The sequence below is a fragment of the Eleginops maclovinus genome, chromosome 15 (assembly GCF_036324505.1).
Source record: "Eleginops maclovinus isolate JMC-PN-2008 ecotype Puerto Natales chromosome 15, JC_Emac_rtc_rv5, whole genome shotgun sequence".
Lineage (NCBI taxonomy): Eukaryota > Metazoa > Chordata > Actinopteri > Perciformes > Eleginopidae > Eleginops > Eleginops maclovinus.
Window position 1 is genome coordinate 5,763,304 of NC_086363.1, and position 22,626 is coordinate 5,785,929.

The 22,626-nt window shown below is 41.8% G+C and overlaps 1 protein-coding gene across 3 annotated transcripts in view; it reads left to right on the forward strand.

Moving 5' to 3' along the window:
• The first annotated feature begins 4,552 nt into the window (after positions 1 to 4,552).
• slc24a4b (solute carrier family 24 member 4b) overlaps positions 4,553 to 22,626 on the forward strand; it is a 31,862-nt gene continuing 13,788 nt past the window's right edge. For 2 of the 3 annotated variants that reach the window (XM_063902810.1, XM_063902812.1), the window contains exons 1-3: positions 4,553 to 5,202; positions 10,175 to 10,282; positions 20,159 to 20,235. In XM_063902810.1, coding sequence (XP_063758880.1) covers positions 5,040 to 5,202; positions 10,175 to 10,282; positions 20,159 to 20,235 — 348 coding nt within the window. In that variant the 5' untranslated portion in view covers positions 4,553 to 5,039. The remainder of the gene's footprint in view (positions 5,203 to 10,174; positions 10,283 to 20,158; positions 20,236 to 22,626) is intronic. The other variant, XM_063902811.1, reaches the window with a different exon arrangement.

Below are 22,626 nucleotides of genomic sequence, written 5' to 3' on the forward strand. Positions count from 1 at the left end.
GAAGAGCTTATGCAAGGAGTAAAAATCAGCAGGTCTCCAGAGATATTTTTACTGTGTGTGTGTGTGTGTGTGTGTGTGTGTGTGTGTGTGTGTGTGTGCCCAGCTTGTACTGTACTATCTGAACCAGCCGTCGGCCTGGTAAAGTATGCTCTGCAATTGTTGGCAGTTTGAGATAGAAAAAAAAAAGAGGTGGGGATATTTCTCCCGCCATCTGTTTATTTGCTTCAGATGATTAGTAAAATATTAGTAACAAGGCCAGCAGCGCATTAATTGAAGGTGTCAAACTCCCTTCTTTGGCTCAGTGTCACCTCTATCCACCACTAACACACCTCAGCAGAATCAGCCCCACTTATACAATACATGGGATATCCCAGCACTGTGCAAACACTGTGAAAGGACATACTGTATTCCAATTGCCCTTGTGTCCTTTGTATCGTATCAACAAAAACAGAATTTAAAGCGATATTCAGGGTAATCTCAGAGTTTTCAAAGTTATATGGTAACATTTATTGAAGGCTTAAAGGGGCCCTATTGTGCTTTTATTTAGTGTTCCCTTTCTGAACATGTAAACATGTCCCAGTAGAGGCACACACATGAAACCTGCAAATTAGCATAATAGGGACCCTTTAAACTTGGAGATAAAAGGAGAAGTTAAGATGGACTGGGCATAAAAAATCATTTCAATAACAAATCCTCCAACAAAAAAACCATGCAATGATTTAATCATCTATATTGGATATATTGACAATCAAACAGCTAGATTTTGCAAAGATAATCATGAGTCAGTTTCTTTGAAGACATCGTTATTAAACAAACTAAATGAGTACACTTCCTGTTTGTCTTTTGCAAAAGTACCATTATAATGTTAACCTGTGACACACTGTGTTGCAGCACCACGAGTAGAGAAGTGATATAAATACAGCAACTTTGACTCTAAGGTAAGTGGCAGCGGCAATGTTTATTTAATGTTTGGGACCAAAAGCTAGGCAGAAGATGGAATTCTTGTGAATTTTGCTTTATACATACTTTCATTTGTATATTGAAGATTGTGACAAACAGTTTCTAAAAGTTATTAGTTACTCAGCTTTATTCTGTATATAGCCATTGTTTACAAACCTCTGACAGCGGTAGGGAAATCCGTCTATAGCGTATACGTTAAGTGGAACATGCTGTGAGTACGCTTCAAAAGCAACACATTATGCACTGGAAAAAGTGTTCCCACAATTACAGAAACAATGTGTAAAGCGTGCCGTGGTTCTGCTGAATCTTAATCGCTGCATGGAACCAGAGAATAAGCTGCATGAGTCATTGCAGCAATAATGGAGTTTGTAGCTGACATGAGCAGCGCTGAGTCAATTGTTGTGCAACACTCACACAGTTCATTGTTAACACCCATGACATCAAGTCATTAGTGATCTGCAGCGCAAGGACGTGACACATGCTTGGCATTTATATCAAACAACACATTTACATCACACTGACTGCTCCCTTTGACATCTACCCACATTAAAACACTCCCACAAAGCCAATCTCTCACCGTCTCCCGGCAGCTAAAACCACAGTTCACACACATTATTATCTCTGTTGCAGATCAGCGGCCTTTCCCTGCGTCCTGCAGGAGGCAAAGGAGGCCATGTATGTATGTTTGACAGAGCCAGGGAGTGTAAAGCAGTGGCTAAATCTCTGTAAGCAGGCCCTGGCACGGATCCCCAATTGCCTGCCTGCTGTGTGGGCAGTGGGCCTGAAGGGGACTAATCCCTTGGCATGGGCTCGGGTCACACATGTCGATGTGTACGTCTGTGGATCTGCAGAAGATCCAAGCTGCAGGATGAAGACCTGGCGAGGGATTCAAAAAGCCATGACTAATAACCTGCAACGCCTTCCGTGCTTAACTAGCAGCCCTGACACAATCTCACATGCTCTTTGGAGAGGATGGTTTTTGGAGATGTACCACAGACAGGGACAACCCTGGTCTTACATAACCTCGCTCTGCGGGAGATTGCGTTGGAGTGTGTGACCTTTGACCCCTGCATGCCGCTCGGTTTTTGCTTAAGTGGACAGCAGATGTGTGGTTGTAAAAAGTTGACATGCTGTTTTAGCCTTTTCGACCTGTGTGCAGATGGCTAAGAGGGCGCCGCACCTTTCCTGTCGGTCATCTTGGCAATCAAGATGACCTGGAGGGTGGCTCGGGGGTAAACAGGTGTATACCAATTAGAGGGTCAGTGGATCAATCTCCAAACCCTGCCGCTGACATGTTGAAGGTTCCTTGGGCAAGACAGGCATCTCTACAGTATTCAAGTGTAGGTACCGTAGGATAATGTAACGGGTAGCAATATGCAGCCTTACAAGTCCCACTGTGATTTCAAGACAGCACTGTTGTCTGTAAAACACATTGAAATAAGCAATATACTTCATAAAAGTTAAAAAAATGTCATAGCATTTCAAAGACAACCCAACTATGATTGGTTGTTTATTTAAGATAACAACATTTCATCCAATTAATAAAAGGCAAAGTAAAGAAAATCCTCTGAAACATTGTCTGTTCATACGCTGATGTAATCTGAGCTCCAAGAACCTAACACTGGCTTTTTAAGTGTTGACATTGAATTTTCAAATTCAATATGATTTACTGTCATGAGTGTAACAAAGACAATAGAGCCAAAGTGTCAAGTTATAAGATTAAAAGGAAAAACTTCATTAAATTCATAAAATCAATTAAAAAGCAGCACAGCTACAACACGAAACATGACTCATGATTAAAGCACAGAGAATTCGACAACGTTATCCATTGATGCTTATTTTATGCAGATTTTTCTCACTTGACAATTAGATGAAAAGATTGAATATACTCTTGAAATTAGAATCCGCCCACCAGCATGTGTAAAACCACACAAACTATTATACTATGAACACACAACCAACCAACAGTGAAGCACATGACTCCCGTAATACCACAAGTTGTCATTTTTACACATGGGCTTTGTACAGACTAAACATATAAGCTTTCCAACTGCTGGGAGTCGGTGTGTGTTAACTGAGTCAAACTGAGCCAGGATAGCTGTTTCCAGTCGTTATGCTCAGCTAAGCTAACTCCCTGAGTGTAGTTTTATAAAAACATTATAGTAGACATCTTCTTTGCTCACTTTCTGTAGGTTTTTAAGAAATCAGGTTTATATTTCCCAAAATGTGGAACTATTTCATTAAAGTTCTTGTAAGTGGAAACATCGTGTGCCTTTAATTGAATGGGAAAAACTATTAAAAGTTCACTAATGGGAAGAGACTTAATTATTTTCTGGGGGCAGACTATAAATACAGCTGGGTACTAACAGGAGATGTGCAGCATGGCTTTTATTACCAACACTACTGCAACATTTAAAATACTTTGACTCATTCTCTTATGGGAGGATTCAGTACAAGAATAAGAAACATGGATACAAGAGATAATATCTTGGGAGTATGTTTTAGATGCATTTTCCCTAACAACATTAATTGATGGTATCATATTAACTTATATCAAAGTATAACGTCTGCTTCTCCTAATCATACTTTCCTTTTGGAGTCTAGGGAATTAAAACTGTCCAATTATTTCCTGTATCAAAAAAAGTGACAGCTCCAGAACTGAAGCGCCCAGTTGTCTTGTTGGGTGTCACATTTGCAGAGATGCGAAGTATCGAACACAAACCAGAGGTGTAGTGGAGGCTTCAAACAGTACAACTTTTACAATTCAAGCTCATACTGTATATCATAGGGAAAATTCATGACATATTAAAGGAAAGTGGGACTCTTTAGTGTTTTTCTAATACACATCAGAATTGATTCCCCCCCCCCCCCCCTTTATAATGCCAATTGTTTACCTTATAGTGACCACCAACATTTATTCTACTACTGTCACACCGACTTAAAGCTCCTCATTACATTATTCATATCTAGTATATGCAGGTCCAATAGCTATTTGTGTGAAGCAATTTTCTGGAGGCAAACTATTACAATCTTGGCAAAAAAAAAGCTTAAGGCAGTGAGAAATGATTTTATGGCTATAGATTTCAAAGGGTGGATGGGGGTAGCACTGATGCCGGTGAGCTTGAAGATCTATAACCTCAATTATTCAGCATGATATCAAAATGAGGATACCAGGTGACTTGGAGGCCAGTTATTAAAGGAGGCTGTGTTTGGGATTTAGAGAAATATGGATTGGGTTGTATAACACTGGGATACTATTGTTGTTTTGAGGAGCATGATAGGGCTTGACTGGTCGCACACATCTAACCTGTGCGTAAGAGATCTCCGGGCTGATCGATGAGGTGTCAATCCAGACAGTGGAGATAAAAGCAGCATTTTTTGTTGTTGTTTGCACATGCAGTCAGGGGAAAGTCCGGTATCCTTGAAAGGGCGCATAGTGGGGGGGCAGCTTGAAGCACAGGGGGCTGATGGTCCTCTCGCTCATCAGCTTTTTCTGCACTGAGGAGGAATCCATGTGAAGGGGGAGGCGCTCGAGCGAGGCGAGCTGCACGACTGCTGGCCGAATTTAACAATTAACCTTGGTGAACACAGATTGGTTTCACTTAACAGGCGCAGGTGCATGGAGTTTGCTATCCGGCGCAGCTGATCGACCCCACGTTCATGGCTGTGTACGCTGACGCATTTGATGCCAAACACAGAAACTACACGGAGAGAGGATATTGCAGCTGATGTGTGTGTGTGTGATTTCTTCTCGACGGGACAGGATACACGTTGCAATGTGAGCCCGTCTGACACCCTTCCTCTTGCAGAATTCAGGTGCACTGCTGAATTGATTTTAATTTGGTGAATTTGACCGCCTTGTCATTGCCCAGCCCACCGGTCCCAGCAGCTAAAAGGCATCTTCGGAGACGCGAAAGGGGGGTGAAACTGTCCGCTCCACTACTCTCCATCTGCGCTCTGGACGGCTTGAAATGAGGAACACATCCCAGTTGTGTTCTGTGTGAAGAAGGCAAGCGGGGCGGCAGTTTTTTCGGCTCTCAAGGACGCAAAAAAAGTGGCCGCCGGCCGAGCTGTGAAGCATGGAGCGGGACGACACCGACACCGTGAGCTCGTCCAAAAAGACAATAATCTCGAAGATATTTAAAGTTCGCAAGAGGAGAGAGATGCTTTTCGTTCAGGTGTGCTTTATCTGCAGTGCCCTTTTCCTGGCTTGGGGTATGTCGGCGCTGTTGACCAAGACAGGTGAGTGGGGAGGAGGGAGGGGGAGACTGCTGAGATGCACCGGGGCACAGGGAGCTGGGGACGGAGGTAAAGGCTCAGAAATCTGCAGTGAAATCATGCACCCACACATATCAGTGTAATTCTAAAGCATCGATCACAGGAACAGCTTTGATCTCAAGGGCATTGGATCACAGCGTTACATTTGTTTGCATGTTCACATAGTAGCAGACCGAAAGTGAAGAACCGATGCCTCTGATTGGGGTTTTCTACCCGTATAAGATATATTAAAATGCAGTAAATAGCCCAGGATGCGTTTTTTGTACCCCCTCAGTCAAAAAAGTGAGCTGCACATGGTATTGTCACGTTACAGTATCTTTCGTATATCCCAGTGTTGAATACATGCGTCTATTTGTCCGTATATGCCGCAGTGTGCGCGCCGTGGCAGCGGCACGTTTTTAATTTGAGAGGCAGGCTCATAATCACGCACACCTCCTGCTCCACATGCACACAGCTATCATGTAACCGATCCCAGAACGAGCGCAATTTGATTGTGGTTTGTTCGCGTTTTGCATTTTTTGTCTGCCAAATCTTCTCTTTCCTTGTTGGGCATTCTCGATCTCACTACACCGGAGCTCAGGATGGTGGTAATGCTGGCATCATTGCGCTTGGCCCGGGGCTACACACACACACACACACACACACACACACACACACACACACACACACACACACACACACACACACACACACACACACACACACACACCACCACACACACCGGCCCACCTCAATCACACTCGATCATCACGCTTCCAGGTTTCGCATGGCCATCGAGGGATGGTGATTTTACGCAGAGGCCACTGACGGTCATTTAAAGGGTTGGAGTGGGTGGGAGGGAGAGGATAAACACTGGGAAGCGTTTGCTTACTGAATGTAACAATATTCATAGCTTTGCTCGAGGTCTGATCATGCGTGATGCGTGTGATTCCCCCATGCAGGCGCGCGCCCCCCCCTTACTGCTTTAACACAGGCATTATGGGTCATGAAAGAGGACAAGGCTTGGTCTGTATTCCCCCCTCAAGTGCTTCTAACCCTATGCCTCAGCAGCCCCAGACCTTGGCCTGTCCTGGGATCAGTCCATCTGCAACCACTTAGGCCCCGGGGCTAAAAGCAGCTGTAAATTCCCCACAACTCCTGCCTGACCACAGATCTCTAACTGATGTATCGGGAGTTTTATTAATTACATTAAAAACAACAAGAGGCTTAAAAGATTATTCTGGAATGATATCATACAGTCGAGTGCAAATCTCTTATCTCCAAAGGCAGGCACTGGGAGCAAAAGTAAGCCCCCCTCTGTCACTAATGGCTTGCCTTTTTTCATTTAATCAAGTTCGCCTGCCCCGCGGTATTTGACAGAAGGCCTCTTCCTCGTGAATACCAGCCTGTGTCCAGTGGTGGTTGTGCTGGGAATTCAAGGTGACACGAAAAGAGAAGAGAACCAGAAATTCTCTCTGAACCCACGAGACCTAAAGCTCGCCATAATGAGATCTGTGTAATTGAATAGCTGTGGCCTTCTCATCTTTCATCCATCACAACAGGAACACTCATTTGTCATGTCACCTTAAAACCTGTGCCATGTGTTTGCCACCAATTTGATGTATAGTAGTGGGAGGGGAGTGTTGATGTGCTGAACGGTCCAGATGGATGGGATTTGATGTACTGCTCTGGGGTTACATCTCCATAAAGAGGGGTGGGGCGCAACATGCTGTCATGCATGCTGATGGTTGCTGTGTGTGGGTATGTGTAGCGGAGGCTGGCTTATAACAGGTGTTTATGAGAAGCAGGGCTCAGCTCTGACAGGTAGCTGCAGCGGGATGGTGGGGTGGGGTGGGGTGGGGTGGCGGCGGCAGCAGGAAGGTGAACACGTATAAGCATCCTCACCACAAAGAGAGATTGATGGATGGTTGTCCTTGGTCCTGAGCTGATTGGACGGAGCTGGAGGACGACATTACTGCTGTGCTATTGTTGCTCCCTCTGCTCCTCAATGTAGTCTCACAGCACTATTCCATTTGGGTTTATTTATTTGTTTCTGCTATAAAGTAGCAAGTAGATTTAGTGTCTTTTCAATGTAACTGTCATGATTTCAGGTTGGCCATGCGGTATAATACTGCTTATCTATAAAGTTACTTTAAGGCTTGACAGTATTTAAATCGGAACTACTTGGATTCGTGTCACAGTGGGCTGCGACTAATGATTACCATTTATTTCTAAGTGATTATTTGTTTGATTTGGTAAAAAAGATGATGAGATATCTCCATTTTTTGCATTTCACAAATCATTAACTGAGGTTCAAAGAATATTTAGCCTCTCTGTGGTAATCTAGTCCAGATTTGACAACTCTAAAACGCAAGATTTTTGGTCTAGATCGCTACAATGCATCCTATAAATGGGAAAGAAAACAGTACATTTGTCGCTTTTCTGGATATACTGTATAGGAGTGTAAATACTGTTTGTTTTAAAGGGCTTCCAAACAGAATTGATCAGAAAAAAGTTACAAATTTCCAGACGATTAAAGACACAAAGGGTACTTTTTAAAGAATCACGTAAATTGGTTAAAGAAACCTGAAAAGACCTCAATGCATAGTACAAAACATTAGAGCAGCATGTCAGCCTGGGTAGCAGCATAGCTGTGCCACTTGTGTCCTCTGTAAAAAACAAAACACTGTGCTCATTGAACATGAAGAATTAGCCTGGACAATAAATCAACGTGAGTCATGCCTACAACACACTGCAGTCCTTATTTTACCCCCAGCCTGCCTAAGTACTGACGGATCGCCTATTAATTTGTTCTCCATGTCAGATGCCTGGCAGAGAGCATGTACCGAATGACGCATGTTTTCAAAGACATGCATGTCTGAACCTGTGTTAAACGAAATATTTCAGTTATGGTCAGGTGATTCAAGGAAATGCATTTAGATTAACTGTTGTGCAAACTTTCTGTGAAAATGATTAAATCCACCGTATCCAATCAGTGTGCATTATTGTGAAACGGCCCTTGTGATGTCTGACTTGTAAGCCCCCCACTTCACACCTTAGATTAGGAGTGCCTTTATCTTGACCATTGCTACAATACAGTGAAACAAAAGACTGGACACAGTATAGGAATGAGAGGGAGCTGGTGAGTGAGGAGGAACAGGTTGGAGTGATGACTGGAGGGTTTGGTCTTTTGGATGGAAGAGCTGTGTGAAGCAGCTGCGGTACAGTCTGTTTGTCCAGCGCCTGCTGATTGTCCGGCTGTCCAACTGTACTGGATTGAAAGCCATTTAATAAAGACATTATCTGTGTCCGTACACATTTGGTCCAGCTAGATGAGTCTCGACAGGGACTTACTTTAAGGTTGGAGAGTAGAAAACAAGAGCGAGGGTTGCCTAAAAATAATACCAGATTTGTTTGTCAGGCGCTCATTAACATGCCACCTGCTGGATGTGTAAACAGACTGCTCATTTTCATAAAAAAACAACTTTTGTTAAATGTGATTACATGTTGGGTTTACAGCTTGTTCACTCAAGCGACCAAGTAAATCATTCTACTTTAAATATTAACTTAAAGTCAATTTGTGCCGTTTATAATTTACTTTAAACTAGGATTGAAACTACAAGTACAGTTAGAGTTAAATTAGATTATTAATTTGATCTATTAATAATTTTAGCCATTTTTAAAAGCAAAATATGCCATACATTCTTGAGTTTAAACTTGTCAAATGTCAGTATATTTAGGGTTTCTTTGTTGTTTTAGATAGAATCGGAGGATGAAACCCTCTTTATTTGTCACATGCATGCACACAGCAGAGCACACACAGTGAAATTGGTCCTCTGCATTTAACCCATCCTAGTACTAGGAGCAGTGGGCAGCTATTGTGCAGCGCCCGGGGAGCAATGGGGGGGGGGGGATTGGAGGTGTCCGGTGCCTTGCTCAAGGGCACCACAGCAGGGCCTAGGAGGTGAACTGGGACCTCTCCAAGTAGCAGTCCACTTTCCATATTTCAAGTCTGTTCAGGGACTTGAACCGGCGACCCTACGATTCCCAGTCCAAGCCCCTACTTACTGAGCCACTGCTGGACACTCTTTGTCATTGGTCAGAAAAAGTAATTTAATAACTATATATACTATAATTATTTGTTTCACAGTTGTTGGACGAAACCATTGATAAATAAATCGAGGTAGTAATGAGATAAATGATTTAATTTGCATCCCAATTAACTCATCAGCAAGCAGACAATGATACATTTACAAACACAGAGATCATGAGTCGACTGCTACAAAGTCTTTCACAACCTGCAAAGGAAATCCTAACGGAGGTAGTCTGAACCACTTGTATATGAATCAAACACAGACCATCTGTCCTCAAGGTATTCCCTAGTGATGCTCATAATTGCGTATACTTGCGATAATGTTTAATCGTGCTGCGAAAAGTTACTACTTTGTCAATTCAACATAGCATTGGTGTGATGACATTTTATGAAAAACGAGTTTAAAACGTCGCTCAACTCGTCGGGATGATTTTACATAATACATTTGGGACAGCAGTTGTTTTTGATGTCCTCATTATGGAGGCTTAAGAGCAGTTTAATGAGAAATGAAACTTGTACGCTCCTCCTCCCACTCTCCCGCCCTGAAACATAATGGCACGGCAGCTGCATGCTGCTGTGTTATTGCTGACGTCTAAAACTTTTAAGAGATTAAAGCAAAGCAACCTTATTTGGATTAAGTTCCGTGATTATGGAACTGTTGGGTCATGAAACATACTGTGCTCGAGCAGCCATGTTGGTTTTGATGGGTCTCAATGAGCAAAATGGGGCGTCGGGTTTCTGCAAATTTTCTTTTGGGTTGACCTCTAATATGACGTGTGATGTCATTGTACATACTTGTGTATAGGCTGTTTTTTATTCATGTTGAACGTGTGATAAGCAGAGCCCTTCTGTTTTCTATTGCAGGCCATGGGATGGTCGTGGAGGGACATCCGAACCTTGAACACTGGGGAAGACGGCTAATGGCCTCAGTACCAGACAACGAAACGGAGCAGAAGAACTGTTCAGCACCAGGTATGTTTTGAGATTAAAGATCAGCTCTTTAACCAACAAAAGATTAATTAACTGTGTAATTCATAAGAGGTCCCTCATAAGTGATATACCAACAGATCATCACCCGACTCCACAGAGCGTTTTAGCATCTTTCAGGTCATTGTTTCGGTTCTACGCCCAACAAAAGTGCCTTGGAAATCCCTCTACACTCTACCAGCTGACACCAACAGCAGACAAGCACAGTTAGCGGCTATCTACTGAATCTAGTAAAGCATTTACAAGCTAAAAAGCCAGATATTTCCCTCAGAAACAAAACAAGCTAAAAGATTAAAAGTGCAGTCGTCATGTCGACAGAAACACGATTGCAAATGAATGGATCTGGTGTTGTTTCATGTTGCTGCGTCTAGGCAGTTGTTTGCTAACATGTTTGCCATAACAACATTATGAGGTTTAATGTTGTCACACTGCCCCCAAGCTGACAAATAAATCAGTTAATACAGCGTCAAATGAGCAATTTTCCTCAATGAGATGCAGTCTGTAGATAGTCAAGATCTTAGTTTCAAAAGCTGGGACCAATTCAAGGTCCAAAACACAGACTGCTATGTCTCAAAGTAACGCCTAATGGTTGAAGTTTTTAAATGATATCCTGCTTTGATTGGTCTCTATTGTTCTGACTCAGTTGAGAATACTTGCGCTGAAAGGGTTATTAAAAGGGTCGGCTATTGATTATGCTGAAGCGTCTTTGGTACGCTTAAAGGAAGCAGCATTCCCTGTAATTAGTTATACAGGACTCTATGCTGACATTTTCACTGACACAGCTCACATCCAAAGCTGCATTTTTTCAGGAAATTATTGATTTGAAATGTAGTGGCAGCTATGCAAAGCCATGTCATCTGAATTTCCTCATTTTATTTTTTACAGGTGCATGGTTCATTTAAACTCTCTTTGATCCTGCATCAGTGTGATAAACATTGTAATAAAACAGCTAGGGTTGGAGTTATGTTGGTAACATTTTATAATCAATATACAGTATATACTTCTGTAATATTAAATGGCTGAACGGGATTGACCTGCTCTTTCAAGCCTCTATATTTCAAGTCATAAAGTTGACATTTAGATTGAAAGGAAGCCTGTTGTAAACTTTGAGAATAACTATTTTGCTATTTAAGCACAAGTGAATACTTGAGTTGTATTACTATACATGTTTGGCTCTCGCTCAAAGGATGACACCAGGATGTAGACAATTTAGGAGGTCATTTAAATGCCTACCGGTTTGTCACAGTAGGAAGTCAATCAGGGATTAGTGACTCATCTCTAACCTCATATTTTATATAAACATTCAAACGAAAGATGTTTACACTAATGACTCTGAATTATTGTGACCATGTGATGGTGAAACTCTTTGAGAGTCACAGTAGCTCCATATTGAAATTACTGCCAAATGACAAGATTATGTGCTTGAAGTTTTTTTTCCTAATCCTTCAGGATTACCTTTTTTTATTTCCATTCAAAAGTCTTAAGCACTGGAGGCACCAGACTGAACTTCACATTCCACACATTTCTCAACAGCTCCAGTTTCCTTTCCTCTGATCCCTCCACTGCTCTGCCTCGTCACCGTGATCTGATCATATGACTCTTTGTTTCCTGGGCCCCGTGAATATCCTGTAATGGCTGTAGATTTCAGGCACCTCAGTTGCTTTGTTTCTTCCAGTTGCCGGCAGTATGAGCGGCCCTGACTCACTTGTCATACTACGTAGAGTAATGCACATTTTCAGGTCCATAATTGTATTTTCTGCTGCTACTTTCAAATGTCTCCATGCTTTAATGTTCAAAAAGCTATTTATTTTTCTCATACTGCTGTGCTGCAGAATCTCTTTTCACCCTCTGTCTGAAACCGGAGCCCAGTCTGCTCTGATTTGGTTAGCTGGCCGGCTCTGTTGTGATTGGTAAACTGCTTAGATATGTCCCGCCCCTTAGCCTATCACGTACAATGTATTGGATGGATAGCCAATAGAAGTGATGTCATTATGTAACAGAACTAAACAAAGGAGCCCAATGGGGCCGTTTCCGGGAGGTTGGTGGGAGAGAAAGTCCCTCTGGAGGGAACTTTGGGATTTTAGCTTTTGCAGACCATTCACATGCACACAAACCACACTACAGGAAAGGGAACACACGCACACACCCCGAAAAAAAGCATAACAGGGCTCCGTTAAAACCATTGGACTTTTCAGTGATGTTGGATGTGTGTTAAGGACTGTTGTAGAAATGAAAAAGTCTGAAGAAAGTGTCTAAAGTGTTTGGAATCTCACACCATTAGCTCTTCTTTGATGATTCATGGTCAGCAAACACAACTCTGGAAATCATCAAGTATGAAAATCTTGGACAATTTGAAACGCTTTACTCAGTAGTCCAAAAGACAGTCTGACTGACTACACTGAACTTAATGTTCATGTTGCATCTGTCATCCGTAATGGATGTTCACGGTGTCTGTGGAGGGAGACCAAATCTTTGTAGTATGACAATCTTATTTATCTCCTACACATTTCCCAAGAACTGAACATAAGTCTTTGCTTACAACTCTCACAGTGATAATCATCTTTGTGTCACAGATCTGTGGGTTTGTCCAGATTTCCCGTGAAGTTGTTTGTCCAGAACTGATGACCCAACCAAAGATAAGCGATGTCTCGGCTGTGCACCCCTCGCAGGGGATCACATTCCGTGGATCCCAGCTCGATTGGTTAAGAATTATTATAGGAGGCTTTTTGTTTTATGCGGAGTGTTTGCAACCTCTGAAGCTCGCTTTAATCAAGCCACTGTTTGTAGAAGGATAGATCACAGTTAGATAGCCCTGGTCTCTCCGTGTTTCCTTATTAGTTCCTTGATCAGTGAAGGAGCCCTTCTCTTGGTTCATGGGGTGCTAATCTTGTTTTTGTTTATCCTGAGACATGGCCATTCATCATAAGTGTCTCCATTATTGGATTTTGGTGAATAACCCTTAATTGAACAGTGTTTGTGCTTCTGCTGAATTGCGACGCATACTTATAAAGAACAGAGGTAACATACTGAGAAAGGGGCTGATGCATCCTCTGGTCACTGTTATTTAACCGTCACATGGAGACCTTGAGTCACACTGATCCTTGAGATGCGTTTCCCCTGTAGCAGTCCCATAACAAATGGAACAAATGCACTCTTTACTTTTTTATCCTTAATTTAACAAGTTGCAATAACAAAATGTTGTATTTCTAAATTCAGAAACCAAGGCTGTGTGAGGAATGTGATCAGAGATGTGTTTGACTTGACTTAAGGACACATCATGTTCAGTCATATTTTCCCCTATAACCCCTGTGGCTAATGCTCTGTGGGAGGAATAATTTGCTTTAAATAAAGATACCATATTTAAAACTCCAACTTGACATAATTGGCCCGATAGAAGTAGACTGCGACAGGGCAAAAAAGAATGTAGAAGTGAACAACAAAGCGAAGGTTTTAGTATGGCTTGGTTTGTACTATGAATTAATCCGACAGGATTTGATTGTAGAGGTTTTAGATATGGCACTAATCTGCTCCGAGTCGGTGGGGGTGCACGTGTTGCATGTTAGGCTTGAACAATGGCGTGGGCGAAGAGGAACTGTGGGTGACTGTGGCCCGAAGCGGAGGCGTCATCACCCTGCGAAAGCTTGCACTGTTGCTTTGGTGTAAATGTCTGTTGGTGGGTAGAGTGTGACTTCTGCTGCTGGAGAAAACACAAAAGGATTTTAGGCAAATGTGTGGATGGTGTATTATGAGGCTTGGTGAGGGTGGTCAGAAAATTTGGCGGCAACTAGAGGTTAAATCTACTAGCTGGTGGCTGCAAGTCCATGTAGGAATGCAGTTAGTCAACTCCAGGAAAACACCAGAAGGAGGCTTTTTAAAAGGGAATTACACAAACGCGGATTATGCTGCGGTGCATAATGGAAACTGACCTCGCTTTGCTTCTCGCTTGCATGCCAACGGTTGAACAATGCAGTTGAGCGGGGGAGCGCAGGCACGAGCACCTGCAACAGAGCACTTTCCGCGCTGTGCAGTTCAAACACGCTTGACTTCTTGTGTATTCAGTCATTCACATTCTGTTCGGCTTCAGATCTGCAGCGGTGTGCTACGTATGAATCTTTCTGTTCTGCTTTTTATGAGTGCTTTTCATTAAAACTGAGGCTAGAAAGGACATTTCACCAGGTTTAAAGCCGCAGCAGAGATGTAGCTCTTTACTCTTTTGCTTTTACAGATCCATGCCAGACCCTGAGGAAGATGTTTGCCTGTTTCTCCTGTACACAGCTGCATGCTTATGTCTCACAGCAGAGTCCCCTTTAGGTTATTGAACCAGGAGTCTTCTGGTCCACCAGCTTGGCCTCTTTCAACAGCCTGGCTGCCCCCTCTCGTACACACGATCACATGTAGGCTGAGGGGAATTCATGCTCAAAGTAGAAGTGAAATAGGTATGCGAGTGTGTTCATGCAGGTGACGTGCTGTGTTTAAGTGCTCGCAAGAGCATGTGTGAGCAGTTGTGCATGTGATGTTTAAGCATGTGAAAGGATCGAGTTAACAAGAGGATAATCCTGTGTTTTGCGTTAACTCGAGCCCCCTGTGCTCATTTTTTTTCCTTTCTTTTCTCAGAAGGTATTCTTTCTGATGGTCACAGATTTTCCAGCGACTCGTGATGTTGTCCTGTTTTACAAGAACGGCTGGATGTCCGTCACATTTGAGTCATGCTGCTCAGAGAAGCGTGCCGGAGCAAACTCATTATCTAATGGACTAATAATGACCCAGAGGAATCATCCTCCTCCGAAGAGTCTCTTGACTACTGTACTGGAGTGTCGACTGTATTCTGTTGATGACCGGGCTGGTGTGTGGGTCTGTGACAGAAGGTAGCACCAGGCACGGAGCCAGAACATTTTACACGCATCATAATGTTATTACTCTGCAGTTTTTATGCGATTACATTGTGATTTTCCGATCTTGTTTGAGGCTTACTTGGCATAGGACTGTACCAATACTTTCTTTCTCAGTCTTTTTAGTCCAGCCCACCTTTAGTCGTGTGGTACAGAGTGTTGTGTACATTAGTGGTTTAGAGTGTAGGGTTGAGACTGTCCTCTCGGTCCTCGTGTTTCTGGGACAACAGACGGCACTCGGTACTGAGCTCCATTATATAACTGCACAATATTATCCAGAATATTACCAGATTATGGTATAATAAATGTAAAGAATGACTGGCATGCTCCATACGCTTTAATAAATTAAGGTTTTCTAAGTAGATTTCCTACAGTAAGAGAGATGTATGTGGTCTGGGAAGAGAGAATATATGCAACACTTGACATTTTTGCAATTATTCAGTGTCTTTGAATAACTGTATTAAGAATACATTTGACTTAATGTAGACGTGTCAAAATAGATTTAAGGAAATTTATGCTTGTTAATGGCATATGCAATACAATAAGTTTTGAAATGGGTTTTATTGACTGTGTGAAAATGAACAGTGCAAGGAACATTATTTTTCTCTTTAAAAAAAAGCAAGGCCCTTCCCAAAGTTAATTTGGTCACCATTAATAACTTACAGCTGCAAAGCACAAACTGTCATGTTTATTGGCCTGATTTACATTAATGCTAATGACGTAAATTAAAAATGTAATTAAAAGCATAAGCAGCAACATTGTGCATGACGATTGCTCATATATATAATAGGAAAATATTCACTTTCTTTCTGTTATTAGGCAAAATGTTCCTTTATTAAACTCTGTACCACCTTTTTATATTGTTTAGTCTTTCAAAGGGAACGCTGGAATAAAATCAAACATCTTGGGTCAGAAAACAAAGAAATGGTGTCCTCAAAATAAATTCAAGTCACTCTGTTCTGACCCCTTGGAATCGTAATGCTGTCCCAACACTTCTTGTTGGGACTTTGTGCGAAGATGTATTTACTTCTGGGGTTGATGAGAAGAGTAGAGATGGGTTAGGGAAACGGATGAACAAAAGTGTTGCCAGTAATTTCTTGCATAATCTGCACAGTCAGGTGTCCAAACAGAGAATCCAGGGTTTATTTATAGTATTTAGCTCAGCTTCGGAAGAGATATCCCTTTTTTCCACGCTCTCGTTCCCTTGTTGCCTCCAAAAATGACAGCAGCCCTGCGCACACACAAGAGCAGCGGGATGGATACTTGTTTTCCCTTCAGATTTGCACACATTTCAGAACACCCTTTATTCTAATAACAGTTTCTTAAACACTTTTATCTGAAGATTTAGAACTTTTTGCTTTTATTGAGAACAAAACGGTGTGTGTTTTATTCAAGGTGCACAAATGAATTTCTTTGTACAAGTCTTAACCTCAAAGCTGTAGATTATGCTGCCATTAATCTGATTAATGTAAATCTGAAGCTATTTTGTAACTTAATTTAGCAAAAACCCCAAACTTTCTAATTCCAGTTTCTCTTTTGTGAAGATTTGCTACTTCTCTGCTGATTTATTTGCCATTATATGATAAAAAACTGAATAAAATTGGGTTGTGTACTGTTCATTTGAGCAGTTATGTCCCCTCTGACTTTTGTCAAGGACATTTACATTTTTTTAAGAGTAGTCAGCCGATTAATTCAAATTTGAGTAAGTGTAAATTGCCTTCTTCTCTTTATTCCCTTTTTATTTTCTGTAATAGTGAGCCATAATTCAACTGAGCTTCACATTATTCATTATTCTATTGATGGGGCTCATTTGGGATGCATCACTTAAGCAATCTGTCTGTTGTGGCGCTCCTGTGTGTACGTCCTGTCCTTGACGCCTGCAGAAGCATGTTCACGTCCGGTTTGACCTCTACAGCGACGAGACGCAGACGAACCCTGTAGACGCTGTCTGCTGAATGTTTACAGGGACTGGGGGGTGACCCCTGCCTGTCTGTCATCTCTCTGCTGGCCCAGCGCTGGCGCCCTTTCAAACGCCTTCTGTGATCACCTATTTTTACCTCGCTCTCAGCCAGACCTGCTTGTATACAGTAGCAAGGTGCTGAACATGTAACCAAAGAACATGGATGTCAATGGCATTTAATTATTGATTCATGGCAGACTTGCAGGTTTGGCTACAGAACGTGGAAGCAGGAGGTGAAAAGGCTTGAACAACGGGAACTTCAAATCATGGACTTTCCCCATGGTTTAATATTTTCAGCAGCCATAATGACGTCGGTCCATGAGGTATCAGCAGGAGTTTAGTGTACTGTATTGGCATCAGTTGGTTTTCAGACACCTCTGAGGGCACAGCTGACAAATCCTGTAATTGATTGCGCATTTGCTTGAGGGCCGTTGCCTTTAAACACGTTTCACTCGGCACATAAACCTTTCAGAAATGAAATGAGCTAACGCTGCCATCGACCGTTAATGTTGCAGCAAAATTCCAATGTCAGCCAGGTGTTCTCCAGTTTCTCGTTGTACTTTGCAAACACATTACTCACAGTTTTTGTATGACTATTTTGTCCTCTAATCAGTCGCATTAAGTCATTTACTGTGTCATGAAGGCAGTCTAAGTACTAAAGTGAGATGCCAAAACTCCTACAAATCACCCAATATTATCTTGTGTCCCATCGCTACAGAGCAAAGAGCCTCGACTCAAAGAAACTACAATGCTATTTCTGGCAGTGATAATGTGTTAGATGACATATGAAGGTACAAAATGTACCACATTTCCATATATATGTGATGTAATTGATTGTAATGTGGTTGGCATGCAGTTGGTTAGGTGGGATTGGACTAGATACTGTGCAGTGTTTGATTTTGCTTGTGCAATGTTCCAAACGCAGCAGTGATTTAGTCATGTGTGAACACCATTGTGTATCAGAGAAACAGGCAATGGTGAGGTTGGGACAGATGCAGGGAGAAGTCTCAGGTGAGAAATGTTCCACTTCACAAGTCCATATGTGACAAGGGGCCCAAATCTTGCCTTTTATTCTCAGTTGTAACGGCATTGTTCTGCCGGCTCAGACTATACCATTTAGTTTTTGCATAATTTGTGAGTTACTGCTCTGCTGGAGTTCGTAAAGTGGAGAATCCCTCCCGTCTATTCGGTTATTATTTTATAGCAAAGGTTTATCCTTGGCTCTAGGGATGGCAAAGTTGGTTGAGGTTCAACTATTTGTCGCCCAAAGGATGACTGAACTGTCGTGGTAGTGTCACTACTGGTAGTTGACAAGTATTCACTACTATTTAAATCTGGCATACAGTTATGTCCCCCTCATGATTACTTTGGTGATCCGCTTCTTATTTTAATGCCATCAATGGGTAAAATACTTTGGCTTATGACCAAACTAATGAATGCCCATTTGGCTTTGTGCTCATTGCTAATTTGCAAATGTTAGCATGCTAACACACTTAACTAAGACGATAAACATGGTCAAAATTAAAACTGCTTCATTTTGACTTCACAGCAGGGAGAGCACAGGTGTACAGTAAGTAGCTAAATGATTGATGGCTGAAATCCACTTTGGCTCATGAGTTCAGTTTCCTAGAAAGGCATGCTGGCACACACTATAATAAAAGAAAAGCCAGTTGGTGTTATTAGTAGCACCTGTGCTTTTCCTACTATGGCAAGTCCACATTTCTGCAGTGAGAAAGGGCCTATTGTTGATGTCTGCACCTGATTTGCATTCTTTTATCAAGGTGATATACAGAATGTAGAACACACACAGCCCTATAGATACTGTACAGATGGCCGGACAGCAAAGGATGCTACAAACACAACACAGAAACCTCAAAACAAATGTACACAACAAAATAGAGTTAAACCCTTGGTGAATATACAAAATACATTCAAACCGTGAGAGTATCTGCTCAACGACAAAACTCTCACAACTGTATCAGTAAAAATCATCTAATGCTAAAATATTCAGCGACTGTGATGCTGACATTTAGCTCAAAGCCTAGATTTAGGTATGTGTAAGTATAGGCTAAATGAGACCCTAGCATGACTGTAGACGTTCTCTTCATACGTCCATGCTGTAAACTTAGTCTTGTTTTTTTCAGTTGGATAGTTTATTCAGCCTGTAGTATAAGGCTAACTGTAGTTTAGAGCTAGCGTGTGTAAGCGTTATGCTAGTTATGTTGCAGGCCTGTTACATGGACAGACGAGATATGAGCCCACAGCTCCTGCCCAACACAAACAGGGCGGACTTGGCCGCAGATGACGGAAGACGGCCAGCTTCTGTCTCCAGCCAGGTGCACCGTGGAGCGGCTGCGCTCCCAGAGATGTGAGCCGTATGCTGGTACCACTATCACACAGTTCCAGCTGCACCTCTGGATGATCAGTCCCCAGCATGGGAGGTTTTTCTGCCTGCTTGCTTTTAATTCTGTATGACTTCAGGCTCTTAATATAGCCTGATCTTTTACATCAGCTTTTGAGGATGAGATAGGATAGTGGTGGTTGTGTTTTTAGTTTTTCCTTTATCCGATGAATAGGTAAGAAGTCATTTGTTGTTGTGTGACTGAAGATGATTTACAAAAAGTGTTCAGATCCCTCTCAGGCCTTTGAAAAATCAAAGCCTTTGATGTCTGAGGTTCCAGTTTTCTTTTTTGGATGATGATCACAGGCTGCTGTTCAATTTGCATTTGACCCCTTCTTGCTGTGGTGCACTGTTTTGAGGTATACAAGACACTTTTGCTGTATTAAATAATCCAGTGGGAAGAGATGGAACAAGGCGTACATTACATATAGGTACCACGACTGAACTAACGCAGTGTTAGCTTGTTTACTCGACCGGGCACCCCAGGCCTGCTCCGCTTAGACTGACGCCCATCTTGAAGTTTATTCGATCCTCTCGGGGTGGGTTGGGGACATGTACCTCGCTGTCATGCGGCTGATGTGTTGTGACCATGACATTTCCTCTCTCCTCAGCGGTACACGAGTTCCCCAGTGACCTTTTCACCACTGATGAACGTAGGAAGGGGGCCGTTGCACTTCACATCTTGGCGGTAAGAAGACTTGTGCTTTTATAAAGCGTCTGCACCTGCATCTCCCGTCACATCAGTCTCAAGTCAAAACATTTCAGTGGAGCGTAGATTGTTGCAGGTGGATTTATGGTATCAGTTTTTACCAAGTGAGATTGTAAAGATAATTTTTAATGTTCAAATGATGCTGACGTGAGGAAAATGTGTATATAAGCAAAGTGGGTATTTGGTTTGAATAGTACTTGGAGCGTTGTGGTTAATTCTTGTCCTTATAATGCATATATGCTGAGGATGGCTGTATCTGGCCAAAAGCTCTTGGAATAGCTCGGTAAGTGCATTTAGAATATTTATTCACATATCCCCTTAATGTTTCTTGGATTTATCTAGCCAAGGCACAACTTCATTTTAATAGGGCTCGGTGTATAGTAAGCAAAAAAGACACAAAAGCAAATCAGTAAAATATGAAGCGCAAGATTAAAATCAGCTGATACAGAAACTAGTGTTTTTATTGGCTTGAGTGTACATCACAACAACTAAACAACGTCATTCATTTCATTCTACAGATTCAGGGGTCGTAAAGCACCGAGGTCTCTCAAAGGAGAGCTTTAACTCATGAGTGTCTGTCTGCAAACCTTCATACATATGCTATTAACTACTCTGAGGTTATAGTATTTTTTTGTGGAGCTCGAATCTAAGAATGATTGATTAAAACAATGCCGAGACGCTTATTGAAAACAGACCAAGAACGAGGGTGAAAAAAAAGGCCAGGCAAATGTCTAATATTTATATTGCATGAGCTGCTTCCTTCCCCATGTCGAGGAAAAAGCTATTACTGTGTACATTCAGCCATGCTAAGCTCCAATGACTTGACATGGAGACACAAAGGCACACGTGGAGTTCAATGGGTTTCTTCAGTATTGTTCAGCAGGAGGTATTGTTGTTCATGCTGAATTTAACTGGCTTTAAAAAAGGTTCTTGGTCAAATACAACTCGGGGCTGTAGCAAGTATTTTAATACATGCTGAGGTCCTTAGGCTCTCCTTGCAACCAATTAAATGGACAACAATGTAAACTAAATTTCCAAGCATGGAATGTTGCTTTAAAGCCTTCTTCATACTTGGGCAGAAATGCTGAAACTTTTAATATATATGATGTTGTTGGACTACAGAACAGTTCATGCATTACCATGTCTGTCAAGTCAAAAACGTATTCACTTTTGCCACAATGTCTCTGCTGCAACTCTGCGAATAAAACACTGGGAATAATTATCCCCAAAACAGCGTAGGAGGGCTAAATAGACAGCTGAAAACTCATTACAGATTTTAGATTTATCAATAGATGTTAATTTATTTTTGCACTCCAAAAAACAACATATACATAAATCCATAAAGGACATTGCCTCAATGTCGGCTCCAACAATACTCTCACTTTTACTAACCATAGTGAGAGACAGTTTTGAGGTGAGGTGAGAGACCTGCAGTACTTTTCCTTCCCTAATATGTTATTCTTTCTAAACCCCAATAAAAGCTGAAGTACACAAACATTTTCATGATCAATTTTGATTTCAATTTAAGGTCTTCTTAGGGACACATTCCTAAGTAAAAGCAGCAATACTCCAGAGTGAATATGTTCAGTTACAAGTAAAACTCCTGCATTATAAATGTTCTTTAAATAAATTAGAAATCCTAAGGATAAAAAAAATACAACATGGGTAAGAGTACTCCTTATACCGACTGGCTCATTTCAGAATAATTTCACCTATATTATTCTACCTGATAATAATCACAGATGCATTAATATGTCCATAGCTTTGCTTTAATGTTGTAGCTTGTAAAGGTGTGGCTTCATTATTACGTCACATACTGCTGGGTAGATTAATTTATAAGGGTGCTTCATCATTCATCAGTTGATTTTATATTTTATATAAAAATCGTAAAAGGTGCCATATTTCCCTTTGAAATGTGTTGGTGTTATAAAGAAGCGCTGAAAGGAAATACTCTACTAAAGTACAAGCACCTCAAAATGTACTTGACTAAAGTGCTTAAGTGAAATGTTTATAGAAACGTTCACCACCAGGAAATGAAGAGACCTATTTCAAATATATCCAAACTGATATTTACGTGTCCCCATCTTTATGCTTCACACTGAAATATGAGTTCTTACTGCTGAGAGGAGTAGTGTGTGTTTGTGTGTGTGTGTATGTGTGTGATCACCCTGCAGTCCTGCACTGCCCCCTGTGGATAGCATAGAGCAGAGCACTGCTGCTGGGCTGCCGGGCCATAGTGATGTCACAGCTGATCTATAATTTATAGATCTTGCCTCAACTACTGAAATAGGTTGCCCCCCCCCCCCTCCCTTAACTCACATCTATCCTCCCAGATTGTGTAGATTTTTCAACATTAGAATTTAAAGGAGG